Below are 17594 nucleotides of genomic sequence, written 5' to 3'. Positions count from 1 at the left end.
GGGGCAGAATCCCCTCCCTCCAAAACTGCCCACAGGGATTTGGATGCAGCCCAGGATGCATTTGGCTTTCTGGGCTGCAAGTGCCCATGGCTGGCTCATGTCCAGCCCCTCACCATGTCCTTCAGAGCAGGGCAGCTCTCGATCTGTTCATCCCCCAGCCCGTACTGGGGGTTGCTCTGACCCAGGTGCAGCACTTTGCACTTGATCTTGTTAAACCTCATGAGATTCCCAAGGGCCACTTCTTGAGCCTGTCCTGGTGCCTCTGGATGGCATCCTATCCTTCAGGAGTGTTAACCACACCCCTCAGTTGGGTGTCTTCTGCAAATTTCCTAAGGGTGCACCCGATCCCTTCGTCTATGCCATTAATGAAGGCAGTAAATAACACTGGTCCCAGTACAGGTCCCTGAGGGACACCACTCGTCACTGACAGTCTGAGGCATTGACTCCCGCCCTCTGGATGTGACCATCCAACCACTTTGTTATCCATCAAATAACAGTCCATTCAAATCCAACATAAAATCCATCTCTCTCCAATTTAGAGAGTAGGTTCTTGTTAGTTATGTGTCAAAGGCTTTACGGAAGCTCAGAGAAATGACATCTGTAACCCTTCCCTTGTACTCTGATGTAGTCATCCCATCAGAGAAGCCCACTAGGTTGGTCAAACAGATTTTCCCTTGGTGAAGCTGTGCTGGCTCTCTCCAAGATCCTCCCTGTCCTCCACATGCCTTAGCAGAGCTCCTGGGAGGATCTGTTCCATGATCTTCCCAGGCACAAAGGGGAGGCCAACAAGTTGACAGTTCCCAGGGTCCTGCTTTCTACTCTTCCCTTTTTAAAGATGGATATAGTAATACCCCTTTTCCAGTCACCAGGGATTTCACCTGATTGTCAAGACTTTCCAAGTAGCAAGGGATACTGTATTGGCAACAACATCAATCAATTCCCTCAGGACTTTGGGATGCATCTCTTTGGGTCCCACAGAACTGTGAACATTCAATTTCCTCATGTGGTCCTGACCCAAACCTGATCCATTTTCCCATACCGTGGGAGGGACTTGCTCTCCCATGGCCATCCTGCTGTCCACCCACTTGAAAGATATAGGAAAAAAGGTTGCCAGAGAAGACTGGCAAAAAAATGTTGAGTCCATCAGCCTTTGTTAATCTGCTGCTACCAGTTTCCCAGCATTGTTTATCAGGGGGAAATACCTTCTTTGACCTTCTCTTTCTAGTTAACATACCTTTCTGGTTAACAAGCCCTCCCTGTTATTTTTTGTATCCCTTGCCAGGTTCACTTCCAGCTTCACCTTGGTCTTCCTTACACATTCACAGTCTATCTCTAGTCTCTTTCCAGCTCACCTGTCCTTGCTTCAACTGCTTGTGCATTTGTTTCTTTCTCTCTACTTTGACCAGCAGGTTCTGACTCAGCAATGCCAGTCTCCTGCCTTCATTGCCTGATTTCTTGCTCCTGGGGATTGCTAGCTAGCTCCTGTGCTCTATGGAAGACTTTCTTAAGGATCTGTCAGCTCTGTTCCACTCCTTTGTCCCTGAGGGCAGTCTCCCAGGGGAACCCTCTCATTATCTCCCTGAAGAGCTGGAAGTCTGTGCTTTCCTAAACATCAGAAAAAGACATAAAAATAAATTAAATAATAATAAGTCTTACCTGCATACTGTAGGTAACCATTGTGGTTACTGATGTACTAGAATCTCTAAGAACTTGCAGACTGATTAAAGCTGTCTTCTTATAAGCAACAGCAAATCGAGATCCGAGAGCAAAATACACTAAACCATGAGGAGCATCACTTTCCAGGACAGTTATAAAAGCAAATCTGGCACTGTTGTTCAAAGCAGCTCCTGTGCTTACAGCATATAGCTCAACAAAAATATAAGTTTCAAATTCTGGAACCTGTAAGTGAATGATGATTTTCATGTCATTATAAGACCTACTAATAACTTTCAGCTTTGAATAAGTGTTTATATATTACATTGTACACACAGTGGATCACTTTAATAACACTACACAAGCACGCTTCCTGAAATGTGCAATAAATACAATAAAATATATCATAAAAACAATACCGCAATGAACATCACTCTGTCAGGCACAATTATTAAATCCCAGATTTTCACACAGAACTTGCTGCATTAAAGTAGATATTTAAATAGTGCAGGTATAGTGGCTGTAAATTTGACATAAATGACAGTATCCTCCAAGAGTGCCATATTCCAGATTATAGATTTACATAGATGTACAACTTATGAAGAATTTGCTCTTTCATTTTCTTTTTACCTTACAAAAAGACATATCCTACTACCTTTTGGAAATACTGCACAGAATTAAGTATGCAATTTTGAAAATGCATTTAATTTGTATAATAACTTTCCTGTATTCAAGTACTGGTCTCAGTTAAAGTTCTGAAAAACATTTTATATACAACTTAAGCATTTAGACACTAGTATGCCCATGCATGTTTTTACAAGAAATTAAAAACTCAGTAGATTTGCACACTTAATTTATTTAAAATCTCAGAGCTTAAACAATACTATTTGATAGACTTTTGTGATGTTTCACATAGAGAGAAATAATTCACTCTGAAAATATAGGCTGTGGAACTTTGTTTCCTTGTTGAAAATAAGGTAGCAGTGTTAACTTTACAGTATGATGTTCTGCTAACTTTACAATATGGTGTTCTGCCTCGTCTTTTATTTTATACCTACAGCACAAATGTAACATTAAAAATAGGCATCCAAATTTTAAAATTCCAAAAATTCCATTCTAAATTTCCAAAAATAATTGGAAAGATGTTACCAAAAGTTCTCCCCAGCTGCCACAAGTTCTGTCTGGCAGAGCCAATGCCAGACAGCTCCAAGATGGGCGTGTCACTGGCTGTAGCTGAGCCAATCAGAACACCCCTATGACAACATATTTAAGAAGTAAGAAACCTGTTCTTTGCAGATATGATTGTGGCCAAAATAGAGCAGGGTGACAACACATAAGAGGACCAACACTGCAGATACCAAGGTCTGTGTGGGGGAGAAGGAGGGAGAGAAAGTTCTTCAGGTGGGATTCCCCTGCAGTCCATGGTGAAGCAGCTGGACCCCTGCAGCCTACAGACATCCATGAGCATGCAAAGATCCACCTGCAGCCCATGGAGGAGCCCAATACTGGAGCAGGGGAATGCCTGAGAGGAGGTTATGACCCCATGGGTGGTCCACACTTGAGCAGGTTCTTGGCAGGGACCTGCAGACCCATGGAGAAAGGAGCCCACACTGGAGCAGGCTTCCTGGTAGGGCTTCTGGCCATGTGGGGGATCCACACTGGAGCAGCCTGCCCTTGAAAGACTGCCCCCAATGGAAGGATGACCACACTCCAGCAGTTTATGGAGAAGTGCTGCCTGTGGTATGGACTTATGTTGGAGAAGCTTCCCATTGGAGCGACCTCATGGTGAAGCAGGGGAAAGACTCCTCTTCCTGAGCAGCAGCAGGAACAACGTGTGATGAAATGAACATAACCCCCATTTGCAACTCCATTTGCTGATGGAGGGGAGGAGGTAGAACTGGAAGGAGGGAGGGGAGGAAGGAAGGTGTTTTATGGTTTCAGTTTACTTCTGATTATCCTGCTCTGGTATTGTTAGCAAAAAATTCATTTAGTATCTCTAATTTGAGCCTATTTTGCCCATGATGGTGTTTGGTGAGTGATCTCTCCTGGTCCTTGTCTCAACTCATAAATGCATTATTATATTTTCTCTCCCTGCCCAGCTGCAAAGGGAGTGACAGAGAGGCTTTAGTGGGTGCCTGGCATCCAGCCAGGGTCAACCCACTACACAAAAAAGCTTTGTGTTTCAACTCTGAAGTCTTTGAAATCTTACTTTAATTCTAGGATTTTTAGCTAATAAACTCAGTACTGCTGAGGAAGTAAAACTTACAAAAGCTAGAATGTATCCTACAAAAATGTAAAGCACTTATTTAATGTATTTGCTATATCATCATTTTTAATACATTTACTACTGATTTACAAGCTAACTTATGAAAGAAGAACCTTAAGAAGAATTAGGAAATATTTGGAGAGATAAATAGTAAATGTTTTCAATTAAATTGTTAAGTGGTTCTCTAAATGAAATGTTCTTGACTAATGACAAGCACAATTATACATGGAATGAATGGGGAGCTTTAACCTTCTAGTAGCACTTGCTGGGATGGCACAGGCTTGTGCTTCATGTGGCACAACCTCTCTGCAGCTTGTGCTCTGATGTAATTAAATACTGATATCACTTCTTTGATCTAAAGAGGTTCATAATCTCAGTTTACCCAGCAGGGCAGTCTGTGCCCTATACACCTATTCATTGGCTCTGTGATGTAAAAATAACATCTGAAGATGGAGAATGAAAATGGCTGTCTTAGTGAAATAACGGAATGCATCCTATCTCCTAAATAGGAAATCCCTATTTCCCACATATAGCATGTTGCAATATTTTCTAGAACTGAGTCAGAAGAAAACATGGAAATCTCCCCATCTACTGATTTTCCACTGCCCAGACCTCAGCTTTGCTACTAGCTTTGCTACATTCTTGACAAGAAAGTCTCACATATATGTATGCTTGGCAGAAAGATTTTTGAATGTAGAATCTGAAGAAGGAATAGAAATGAAAGTAAGCTTTGATATAGAAGAAAAGAATTGCTTAGCCAGTCTTACTGGATAACCAAGAAGGCAAAGGGTATGTTAGTTAGAAGGGGTTTTTATGGCTTAGAGCAAAGGATAAACCCACCTCAAACAAGAAGATATTTTTACCAAGCAGAAAGATAGCACAGGCAAACAAGTCTGCCGATGTTGCAAGTAGAAAAAAGGTCTCAGAATTTTCCACTGCAAGAAAACTGAAAAACACCTTCTAGCTTAAACTGTAATGTACTAACTTTTAGTGATTGGAGAATAGTAACATGAATATGGTAATTATAGTAGTTATGATATGCTATAGGTAAAAATTAAGGTATAGATTGGTTCTTCTGTATCAAGATGCTCAGCAAAGAAAAGTATATAATGCATTGTAACCAAAACTAAAGGGTCTTCAGGCTTGTCTGCAGCTGGAGCTGACAGCTGTCGGCACAGGCTCTGTCGCCCATGACCCTGGACTACTATAATGTATTGGATGTAATAAACTGCATTATGAAGAGCTGCCTGGAGTCCCACATCCCTCATTATGGCTCTTACACCTGGGTGCTAGGATAATTTCTTACAAAAATTTAAAACTCTCCAACTTTAAAATAATGGCAAACATTATTCTTTCCTTTCTTAAGGGCTTACTGTAACGCCTAGGTATTCACACTAAAATATTTTTTCCTTCTCTTTTCTCATAAAAATGACTGAATACTGTGTTTTGTGTTAATACAATCATGTCTGTATTTTAGAGTGCCAGCTGAGTTTCACAAGGCTGTCAGACTTAGACAAATGCAATTTAGTGGATGATGGCTCCTAAATTGAACTTCACTATTCAAAAGGCAGATGTGAACAGAGATAGATTTTTAGACACTCAGAAATTCTTAGCCACTTTTTATGAGTTTTCAGAGATCACTGTGCTAGATTTAGGAATATAAAATTACACAAAAGTAAGACTCAAAGATTTTTTTGTGCAATGAGATATTACTTACAGAATGTTTTCCACCAACCACCTTAAGAAATGCTTCGGTAGATGAAAATCTTACTGTGTGAAGGATGAGATTATATGATCAAACATTTCATTAAAACAACTCCATTATTTTTCCTTACTGTTTTTTAAAAACCTAAGAACTGTACTTTACTCTTCAAACTAAATACTTATCTCCTTCCCAAATATTTACCAGTCACAATGGAGTCAGTAGAAGTCTATAAATAGACATGTTCCAGAGAAGTCAAGCAGATATCAAGTTGCTATCTTCAAAGTATTAGTTCCTCTGGATCAGAGGAGTTTTTTCATCTTGACAAATTGCAATTCAATGCTGTACATGAAGAGTAATAATTACTTACATGATCAGGTTTTATTTCAATAGAGATGTTGCACATTGTTTGACCTGTCACACAGGTCGTGGCTCCCAGCACAGATACAAGTTCATTCTCCAAGTTCACGCCATCCTTCAGAAGCACAACAGCTGTTTTATTAAAGGTCACACGCCAGAAGATTGTCACATCTTCAAAAGCCCTATAAGCAAAAGAGAAGAGTATGCATGTACTGAAGGAGAGCACAACAGATTTAGGAAACATAAACCATAGATATAAAATACGTTTTATATTATTCAAAACTTATCATTATGGAATCAATTGCTTTACAATGAAAAAAATTAGCTCTTTTTATTTAAATTTCAGCCTCTAATATCCACTTAGATTATAAAAAAAAGTAACAGAAGAAGAAAATAAAGCAATTATGGGAACCTAGATTCTTCTTAATTTTTGTTTCAGATAACATGCAATCATCTGAATAAGAGACACTTGGAAAGCAAGGATGTGCCCAAGTACTTTCATTAATACTATAGTAACCATTGGCCTAGAAAGCCAGGTAGACTGAGTTTTTCCTGCAAGTATAAGGAACTTACCGTAGTTGAGCATATTTATTTAAAGTACACACAAATGTACAATATATATATATGTGTGTGTGCTAATTAGGAAAAAAGTGAAGACATAAGCATACTGACACATAACTTCTTAATTGCTCTTTGTAGTATTCATAGCTACTTACATTATACAAAGAGGTGAGAATTGGAGTTACACCTTTAGCAGTGCAAATACATTACCTTAAGCAAAACCTTCACATTTGCTGACTCACGGTATAAAATGGTAAGAATTTGAGTTTTTTCCTGTTTCTGCTTTATACCAATAAAGTGACAGACATAATTATATTCACAACTTAAATGCCCTATTGCCAAAATCTGTGAAGCTATTAAAGGAGCTGAAAGGGAAACACTTATTATAAAACTCTGTGATGAAAACCTCTTCCACTAACAGTATCTCCTGTGATTCAAGACAATATATTACGGAGTGTAGGAAGAGCACTGGAATCCACTGTTGCCTGCACCTGTTTGGTTGCCGTGCGACAGTCAGCAACACCTCTCTGTTTTCTGAGTCTTCATCAAGTATCAGGCCACTTTGTACTTCTGGAATGAATCCCAAAATGCCATTCTGGAGATCACTTCCTGTGTAAGAAATAGTCCATGAAAGTAAAAAAGCCAGAAAGTTAAGCTGAGAGTAAATTATACTTTTAATATGCACAACTGTTAAAACTCCAGTCATGTATCAAAAGCATGCTGTAAAGTACTATTTCAGGACACCTCAATTCTCTTAATATTTCTATTCTTAATTTACACTCTAGATTTTTAAATTTAGAATTTAGGTTTCTAAATTTTATTTTAATCACTAGAATAATAACAACTGTTTTTGAAAGTAAATTCCTTACAAGAGTCCTGGCACCATTTTTGCATGTAAGCTTGTATTTTCAGCAGCATTCAACAAACTGACAATTCTGTGTCCTTTGACTTCAAGAGACTAAGTGTTACAGCAATCTCCAGAACAATCTCAAAAGCTTGCTTATAATGCCCTTATGAGATACTCGCTCCAGCTATGTTTATCATAAATCTTAAAACATTGTGTCAGAACAGAAATGGTCCTCAACAAATAAAGTAGGTAATGTGATAAAGATGGGCTTCCAGTGATGTAACTTAAGGTTTCTTATTCATCCTATCCATGATGTGGTTGAACCCCTCAATTTTCATAGATTATTACATCAGCTTGTCTCTTGCATCTTTATTCTACATGTAGAACTCATGGGCTGCAAAACGCTACATTTTTCTGAGGGGAATGCAAGTAACTTCAGAAAAACAGCATTGGAAGATAAAAATTCCCAGCGTTAATGACGGGAAACTAATGTCTTCACAGTGCTCGATCAAATCTTGCTTCTAAAGGATTTCTCCTGGCAGGTAGTGATCGCTTTACTCTAGAATTGAAACAGCAATCTACTTCCACTTAGTACTTAGTAAAAGTCAATACATAAAATAAGATGAACAGAAATTGTGTGTTTGCTTATGTGCATGAACAAATATTTAACCACTCTCCTTAATACATTGTCTCATGTTCCAACTTCATGGAACTTTGTACTGTAGGTATAACTCTAGAGCATATTGAATACCACAGCTTGTATTGAATACCACACTTCTGTGGTATTCAATACAAGCTGTGGTATTCAATACAAATTACAACACATGTCTATACACATACTTCTGCAGTTAAATGTGGAGGTCCAGTGGCCTGTGCTGGCCAGCTAGCCAACCATAGCCAGGATCAACCTGACACCATGGAAAGCTACACCCTAAATTCACGGACATTGTTTCAAGTTAGGGAGAGATTAAGTTTGTTTGAACAGGATCATGAAAGTTACCATGCTAATATGGGTAATGTTGCCTGGTTATGATTGGTTATAAAGTTGCTAGAATGTTCCATGTTAGTGTATATAAATAGGGATCACCCCTTATTCCAGGTCTTAAGTGTTTGGCTGTATTTGGGAGCACTCCTCTTACTGCGGCAGAAGAATAAAGGACCCTCGGATTTTCCACCTAAGACCTGTCACCCACTTTTCTTCCATGCTGACCTGTTCCAGTCATTGCCTATCCTCACAGGTGTGGGTGGAGCAACGTGACCGTTAACATAAATACCCAGGGCACTGGTTACTTCCATGGTAAATTTTACAGATAATTCACATAAAGATAACTTGTTTAATATGATCTAGTTTTGTATATGATCTTGATTGCTTCCTACACTCATCCAGCAATACAGTTTAATCTTAGTTCTCAATACCCACACTGATTTCTTAAGACTATCTAAATACACAACACTCCAGTAATGCTGGACCTTATTTTCTTGATTAGACTAAACTGAGTTAACCTAGAATTTGTACAAACTTTGTACAAACTTTGTACAAACTCCATCCATTGTAAAAGAGAAAGACTTAAATTAAAAATACAAGGTATATGAAATACACCTGACAGAATGCCAACATAATTCAGGTTAAAAGGGCCCTTTAAGTCTCTAGTCCAACACCCTTCTCAAACCTTAATTATTTCTGAAACCAGACCATATGTCTCAGAGGTCTGGGGCTTGAAAAAATTCCAGGGACTAAGAAAGCCCATGCAACCTCCCCAGGCAACCCGTGCCACTGGCTCTCTGTACACAATAGAAAAAAATGTTTTCCTGTATTCAAATGTCCCATGACATTTTCTTTTTCAAAATCATGTTTCATAGAGAAAGTTAGGAAAAGGAGAAAAAAAAAAACAGGTAAAAGAAAAAGTAAAAGAAGCTTAAAATATTCTGGATCCTGAGAAAGCAAAGTACCTGAAGTGGCACAATACAAATCATCTGGTCTTTAGAAACAAACCAAGCAAAAAAAGGAAAAAAAGGCAGTGATCTTTTTGTGCCATAAACTGTCAATAAGTGGTCAGTATTTACAGTTTTAGAAAATATTTTGGTCTGAATGCAGCACTGGAGTACTGTGAGAAATCATTTTTACAATACTGTGAAATAACAATGGAAGCCCAGCAGTTCTATAACAGGATCTTCTTGGACACTTCTATTTTCATACCATAAGTTACTTGATGACTCTTTTCATAGTCACAAGTCTGTAGCATAAAGTATCCCACTTATTCTTTGAATTTGGAAGTCACACATCTACTGAGATGGGAATCTCACATCCCAGGAATAAGGAAAATAGCAAAACACCAAATGAGCCTGCAATGCTACTCCATCTTTAAAGAAACAGTTATGCTCAGCTGTCACAGTATATCACAGTACAAGCTGGCTTGTACTGGGCAATTAATTCAGATATAATTAAGAAACCCAGCTGGTTCCATAAATTGGCCCTTGGACTGACAGACAGGAATCTCAACCAATTACATTCCATTCTAAGCTGCAGACATCTCACTTGTCCGAGACCTGGGCCATGTTAAAAGATCAAACCAATGAGTATCCAGATATACCCCCTTTATAAAGAGGAGCTGAACCAAAAAACACTCTCTGTTGCCACATGAAATCAGGTGTGTGATCATCTCTGTCTCTGACCCACCACACACATGATACATGTGGTGCCCACGACATGATGCAAATCAGGCATTTTCTGCACAAGGAGCAGGGGAGATTGAATGGTGTAATAGCTGGAGAAAGCTGGTAAATGCCACTAATCCAAATGGCGTAATAGCCAGAGAAAGCCAGTAAAGGCTAGTAATCCAAATGGCATGATAGCTGGAGAAAGCTGGAGAGACAGCAGTATAGCGGTGGAATTACCACACTCAATGGAAAATTGCTACAAGATCTCAGTGGTAGATAGCAGAGTGTGCTGCATGGTTTCAAACACCATTTTTGTGGATTGGAATCACAACTGGGACTATGGGTGCCTGAACTTCTGTACCAGAAGACCCCATTCTGAAGGTATGGACTTTCTTTCTCATAAAAAGAGGGATTAGTAATGACAAGCAGGCTCTGCTAGCCCTGCTCACATGGTGCGAAAGCCATGAATTGGATGTGTCTGAAGGGACCTCATTAGGCTTATCAAATTGGGAGCAGGCTGGACGAAATATACTTGCAGCAGCCTCCATTGGTGATGACACAGCCATGGATGTTAAAAGGCCATGGAGGATCACCCTGGACTTATTAAAACAATTAAATAATGAGCGGGAAGGAGGACGGGCAAAGCGGACACAGACCACCATGAAACCACCATAGGCAGCTGAAAAGATGCCCCAGACAGGGACAATACGCTGACCGGGTGTTCTGCCTTTGTGCAGAGCCACGGGGCCACCCCACTCCGGGACGCGCTGCTGGTGGGGTGTTCCCCCACAAGGCAAGGTGGGAGGGAGATGCCGCATGGCCAAACTGCGCTGGGCGACAGTGCAGCCGCCTCAGTGTGCCCTGCTGCGCCGGCTTCACATGGCCCCAGCCTTTGCGAGAACGTGTCCTGCTGCAGTGGGACCGCAACTGGCCACTGCGAAGCAGCTGTGGTGAGTGTCCCTGCCCCGGGGAGTGGGGGAATCCTGGCAAATGGTGAGAATCTGGGGACTGCCCGTGCTATGGCTGCCAACAATGCCCAGGGAGGTGGCAAGACAGATTACACAATCGAGCCACATGGAGTAATGGAGTCTGCCACGGCCCCGGCGAACTGTGCAGATCTGGCAGTGCTGGGATGCTCCGTGCCTACACAGAACTGTTGCACTGGGCTGAGCTGCCCTGTGGCCACACCACAGACCTTTTGTGCGGTGCCAGGCCCCCACACAACTGCATGAGACTGCTGTCCTGGGTCGAGCCTCACCATCGTAACAGCTGAGGATCCTGGGACCATCCCACAGTGTCATATGCTCCCCAGAGCCACCCTCCCACTGCCTAGACCCAGTTGCTGCGCAGGGATGGACTATGCCACCGCCTTGGGGGGACACACAATGCTGCCCCACTGCGTAGGGCCAGACCACGTAGTGTCCTCTCCAGCTGCGCCCTATGCCACCATGTTGGCACACCCCACTGCCACACATGCACCAGGGCCGCCTCCTCCAGAGAGCGAGTGGCCCAGCTGCACGTGGGGGGCCGGGGCTAAGCAGTGCTGAGTTCTTGCCAACATAACTCAGCAGAGCCCCACAGCCGCCCTGCCTGCTACTGCTTTAACTCTACTAAGGTTCTCATACTCTACAGACTCTTACATACTGATGCTAAATGAAGGAGAAGATCAGGCTAGTTTGATAGCCCCTTCCCCAAGAGGGAGGACTGTAATATTTACATGTGCTAAGGTTGAAACTGACTCATATAATGTAACTATGTTGACCAATTCTATTGCAGTTGTAATAAAGATTTCTCGCAAAGGTTACAAATATGCAGAGATATTTGCTAAATATGTTCTAGAATTCATAGTACAATATTTGTTATTATTGTTTCCATATGCTGAAACCAAAATTAATAGGTCTCTGTTAACCAATTCTGTTACAGTTATTAGGAAGGCATTATGTCTATCTATGTTTCAAATATGGACTACTGTTTATTAAATATATCCTAGAATTTATAATACAAAGTTTATTCATATTAATTATATACACAATACAAGCAGCATACAAGCTAGATCAACCTGAAAAACTCAAATAATTTGTTCATTCTAACATTCTAGATTCATTAAAGCAAACACAAAAATACTGACTTAATAATGTCATAAACCAATTTCAGTTGCAAAGTTTTCAAACTGAAAATTTGCCACCTGTCATAATTTTAAAAGCTAAAACTCACCTATTGAAGTTAATAACAAATTTCTAACTCCTAACAAAAGGAAGAAAAGTATATTGTTTGCACAGTTACCATAATAACTGACAAAAATTAAAATGCCTATATTTCTTTAATTATTCATAAGTTGTTCATGTTAAAGAATTTTTGCAGTGGATACTAATACAGGCTTGTTTTCTAAAATATAATTAGAGAAAACCTTTCCCAACCAAATTCTTGGCCCTGCTCAAGCCCTTAACCTGGCTGGTAAAGGAAAAATATACGAGCAAATATAGATGATTCTGTGCAAACTTTGCAAAAGCTAAACTTTTTTCCTTTGAGATAAATGAGGAAGCCTCATCTGGAAGAGGTTCTTTCAAGTCCTCACTGTGAAAAAGAAGCCCCTCAGCAATAGCAGACCCTATAGTAAAACATATATGCAGTTCTAAGTCTCACCTTATTAATATTGTTCAATAGTCCATGTTTTGTTCCTATTTTAGTTATTAAAGAAAAGGGGAAGAAGGTTGGGATGAATGTATACCCCCCTTTAAGTCCTGGGTGCTATCTCATGTCTTTCAATCAAGCATATATCAGTATTAGAAAAGGCCAAAACCTAGTTAACTTAAATTACTTCTTATCGCTACAATCATCCTGTGATGTTTAGCTGCCCAAACCCAAGGAAATGGTGAGAGACCTCCTTACCAATACATGGCAGGGGGGGTGGTCCTTGAGATCTTATTACCTAGGGACAGAGACATGAGAGCATTTCAACAGATCATGGGACCTATTGGATACCTGCCAAATTTATCAAGCCTGCACTATGTTCTGCTTGGAATCACAGGCAACATCCTCCTGATGACCTCTCAACAGACATCACAGAGCTGTGTAACCATGTAATAACTGATCACCTACCTCATGGAAATATGGGACTCTTGAAGTGACAGTTCATATAAGGATTTCATTCATTTACAAATAATCTTTTCCTGTTTACAAACTGTTTTTTCTGTTTACAGATTGTTTTTCTAGTAGTTGGGTTTTTCTCTAACTGTTCAAAGGATTAAATGGTTTACCAGTTAAATAGTTTCTTGTTTTTAGAGATAAGTTGTAACTTCAAAGAAAATAGCCTGTGATATGTTACCCTGAAAGAATATTAGTAGTTCTAGCTGAACAGCTCCTAGACATGAAGGCTGCAGTTTCAGTGATACATGGCCTCATGCAAATTAACCCCATCCTACCTTCTGTCACCCAGTTTGCAAAGGGCCCTTGTGACAGGGTGACAGAGAGCAGGTTGCAATTTTTAATAAAAAAAGGAAGGAGGAGAGGTCACAGTATCCCATAGTACAAGCTGGCTTGTACTGGGCAATTAATTCAGATATAAATAAGAAACCAGCCAGTTTCATAAACTGGCCCCTGGGTTGACAGACAGGAACCTCAACCGATTACGTTCCATCCTAAGCTGCAGACATCTCACTTGTCTGGGACCTGGGCCATGTTAAAAGATCAGACTAATGAGCTATCCAGCAATACCCCATTTATAAAGAGGGGTTGAACCATTAAATGCTCTCTGTTGCCACATGAACATTGGGTGTGTGGTCATCACTGTCTCTGACCCACCACGTGTTTCACTCAGTCTTCTCCCTTCATAAAGGACAAGAACAGAGATAAGCAGCACCTATAGATGTATTTTGAGTTACACTGCTAAGGGATGCTAAGGGGGCTTTGTGCATTAGATGCTTCCTCTCATCTGGAAAACATTAGATTTAGGAATAGAATACCCTGCTTATTATCATATAGAATTCCAATTTTACATGAAAATTGCTATGAGAACATATAGTTATTTACTGTTATTTAATTCGAATATATTTACTCATTTCCTGGGGGAAATAATATTACCTGCAATAATTACTATTGCAAAAGCAGCAAATCCATGTTCATCCTTTCCTTCCACAATCTGAGCTCCATATTCAGGATTTGAGAGGAAAACATAAAATGATTCCTGTCCTTCAGGCTCATCATCATCAAAAATTTTTATGGACACCTGGCTTTCAGTTTCTCCATCCAGCAAAGTCAGAGAGATTGTCTGTTCTTCAAAATCTTCTCCTTCCATTGCCCATGTGAAGTTTGATTTTCCATAAACATTTCCAAAAGGATACAAATCTACTGCACTCTGCGCACTCACTCCCCCAAAGGTTTTAACAGTAATTTTAATATCACCAGTAAATCCCTTGGTCCTTCTGATCTGAAGCACTGCTGTGTTGGAGATATTGTTGTTTGTATCTTCTTCAACATAAATAAACTCTGGCCCCAGACTTAGTATTCCATGATGAATATCATTAGCCAGGATATTAACTGTTGCAACACTGAAAGCTAGATTCAAACGGGGACTCCAGTCAAGGTTTGCAGGTTGAACATCCAGAATTTCCACAGAAGTCAAGTTTACAAAAAAAAATTCTTGTATTTCAGACACAGCGTCATCAATTATTGATATTTCTATCACCGCATTTGTCTGAAAATGTAAAAACATAAGCTCTCCATTGTAGATGGGTATAAAGTCTTCTAGTGGTTTGGCACTTCCGGGAATGGTCTGATATGTCAGCTTAGTAAGATTATTTTGAAAACCAAACAATCTTTGGACATATAGTCTGACTACCTGAACATCTTCTTCAACTGAAACTGATCTTGAGTTAAGATCAAACTGGAAGATCCCCATTGGCTCAATTTTAGCTATCGTAAATCCTGATCTGAAACAGAAACAATATCATATTGAGAGAGAAATACAAGTAATAAAAAGCAGAACAGTCAAGCATAATAATTTTCAGCGAGCAATCAATGATGGCTGTAAGAAAGCAGATTAAAAAATGTGCAATGTTAGAGAGAAGAAATAGAAATCATACAAAGCAAGACAGAAAGAAGTTATCTAAAAAATGCTTTTGTAGTGTTAGAGCAGCCCTCCTCATGCTTAATGCATCCTAAGTCAGGATGGGATACTCAGTAAATGGGATGGGATACATAAAATATGGTCTTCCCGACAAAATGGAGAGGCAAAGGAAAATAGATCTTCCTACTGTGAACATAATACAGGAATATAATATAGCCACTACAAGTAATACCAGTTTTAAACACTGAACAAACCTCCTGTACCAAGGGCAAGCTGTGAAGTAGACAGATGCTAGCAGATTTACAGTTTTAGCCAGGAAGCTAGAGAAGGACAGGAAGTTATTTTAAAATATACAGTGCGGCTTTGAAATACTGCCTCTTTACAATATTACCCAAAATACTTTTTTTTTTTTCAGATCTGAGTCTTGTTATCAATGCAATTTAAGGTTTACTCTGTTCATATTAAATATATTCCCTTCTTATTACAAAATATTAGACTGACTCTGCTGAATCTTGTGTCATCCCTTTATCTCTAGAACTTAACCATTATTCAATGCCAGAGGCTACCAAAAGGCACGATTACAGTAAGTGGATTTGGCTAAGAGATGAGACCCTTCCACCACTTAGGAAGCCAAAAAACCTTCAAAGTAATTGATACGAGATGCAGTCTTAAGTTTTCTAGGAAAAGTTATTCTCATACACTCAAGGTATTTGACTTGCACAGTAAATACATGCTTGAGGACTCGAGTTCATAGGAGGGACAAACATAGGAGAAAGAGTCTGTTTGAGGAATTTAGGGATCTGATTCACTCCTGACTTCCTTCAGATTTGCCAGTTCAATTTTAATATGGTGAAGCCAGTACTTTTCTCCCTACAGTGCCACAGTGTCATTCCATGCCCATTTTTTATACATTTTCATCTTCAATAAAGAAGAGTCAAAATAGTTTGAAGAACAGATAACAATTTAAGTGAGCCAAAAAACTACATTGATTGTAATGTTTTAATTTTTCAGAATAAAAACGGGGTTAATATAAATTAGTCATTTTTAGAGCATTTCTTATTTCATTTGATTTCTTTTAAATAATGGTTGTCATCTAAGATCTTCTAAATATAGATATTTAGGGACACTGAAAATTGACAGTTTATTTTATTCTTCAGCTTTCTGGTTAAAACTGTTGATCTTCGTTCTTCAACCTAACTGTATCCATTGTTCTAGACACGTTCTAGGTACCTCAGATCCCAATGCCAGGAAACAGACAGGAATTGAAGAAAAGCCTCAGTTTCAGACAGATCAGATCTGCAGTACGGACATTTTTTTCCATGTGAGACAAGACATAGAAATTATCAAAGAAGGAATTCCAATTTGCTAACTACCTATAATTTAATAGGGATTTGTATGAGATATGTGCCCCCATACATGTCATAATTCTTACAGCATCAGTGCAACTCAAAAGTGTAAATAATATCTTTACCTCAGGCGAGCCCCACCAGACACATTGCTGTGCACTGCTGTTAAAGTGATGGCAAATATCTCAGATTTATTTAGGCTTGGAGTAGCCTGAAATGAAATCACTTTACTTTCCTCCCCAGAGGAAAATACAACAGTACCTGAAAGGAGAATGATTGAGACAGTCAAAATCACTGAACAGGAATTCTATTTTTACCTGGAAACACACTGACATAGGAAGTTCAGTCACAATTCGATTTCACTGAGGTAAAGAAATCTTCATGATAAGGGTCTTTCCTATAGAAAACTGTCCTTCAGGGGCATAGCATTGTGTCTATAAAGAAAAGTTGGTTTTTTCTCATAAAGTAAATATGTCCCTTACAGATAAAAATTGGATCACACGATTTCATTCTAATGACTCTTCATTAATAATGGAAACATGCAGAGATACAAATAACTAAAAAGTGGTATCATCACTTAGGCAATTGTCATAGCTGTTGTCCTTGTAGCTGTATTTAACTTGTTTCAGCAATTACTCACCAAATGGAGGAGTAATATTGCCTAGTTTAACAGAGTCAGTGACCAGGTCTGGTGGACATCCTGAAGTCCAGCTAACTATAACAGAGCCATAAACTCCTCTTCTGGTTATGACAGCATGGCCTGTCCCTGCTACAATGTTTGTAAGTCGTAATATCACAGATTCAAAGCCAACCTGTGAAAACATAGTAGATTTTATCAGAAAATGGAATAAAAAATGGACAATAACATACGTGAAAGCATAGTAACTTTTGTAAAATGGGCATCTTACAATAAGGATGGACGCATATACATAAATGTATGTGAATTTATCTACGGACATATAAATATGCTCTTTTGAAAGAGCTCATATGAACTCTTTAATAATACTTGCAAATTTTAGATTTCAGGCAATTAGATTGCAGGGAAAAGGACCACGAATGAGTGACATTTCAGTACTGGAAACAGTGAATACAATCTGTGTCTCTTGTTTATCAGAAAAATAAATCAAGCCTGCCCT

The 17594-nt window shown here is 39.4% G+C and overlaps 1 protein-coding gene across 9 annotated transcripts in view; it reads right to left on the bottom strand.

Annotated features, from left to right (window-relative positions):
• ADGRV1 (adhesion G protein-coupled receptor V1) overlaps positions 1-17594 on the bottom strand; it is a 288663-nt gene that overhangs the window by 152531 nt on the left and 118538 nt on the right. For all 9 annotated transcript variants that reach the window (XR_011682574.1, XM_071448717.1, XM_071448721.1 and 6 more), the window contains 6 exons: positions 17099-17270; positions 16584-16719; positions 14128-14975; positions 7034-7151; positions 5992-6163; positions 1657-1899 (listed from right to left, as the gene is read on the bottom strand). Coding sequence is in view for 8 of the 9 variants with exons in the window: in XM_071448717.1 (XP_071304818.1) it covers positions 1657-1899; positions 5992-6163; positions 7034-7151; positions 14128-14975; positions 16584-16719; positions 17099-17270 (1689 nt within the window). In the remaining variant the exon portion in view is untranslated. The remainder of the gene's footprint in view (positions 1-1656; positions 1900-5991; positions 6164-7033; positions 7152-14127; positions 14976-16583; positions 16720-17098; positions 17271-17594) is intronic.

The sequence above is a fragment of the Agelaius tricolor genome, unplaced genomic scaffold (genome assembly GCF_023055355.1).
Source record: "Agelaius tricolor isolate 1412-34295 unplaced genomic scaffold, bAgeTri1.0.p SCAF_27, whole genome shotgun sequence".
Lineage (NCBI taxonomy): Eukaryota > Metazoa > Chordata > Aves > Passeriformes > Icteridae > Agelaius > Agelaius tricolor.
Note: the sequence above shows the minus strand (reverse complement) of the source record. Positions and strands in the feature narration are given on the sequence as shown.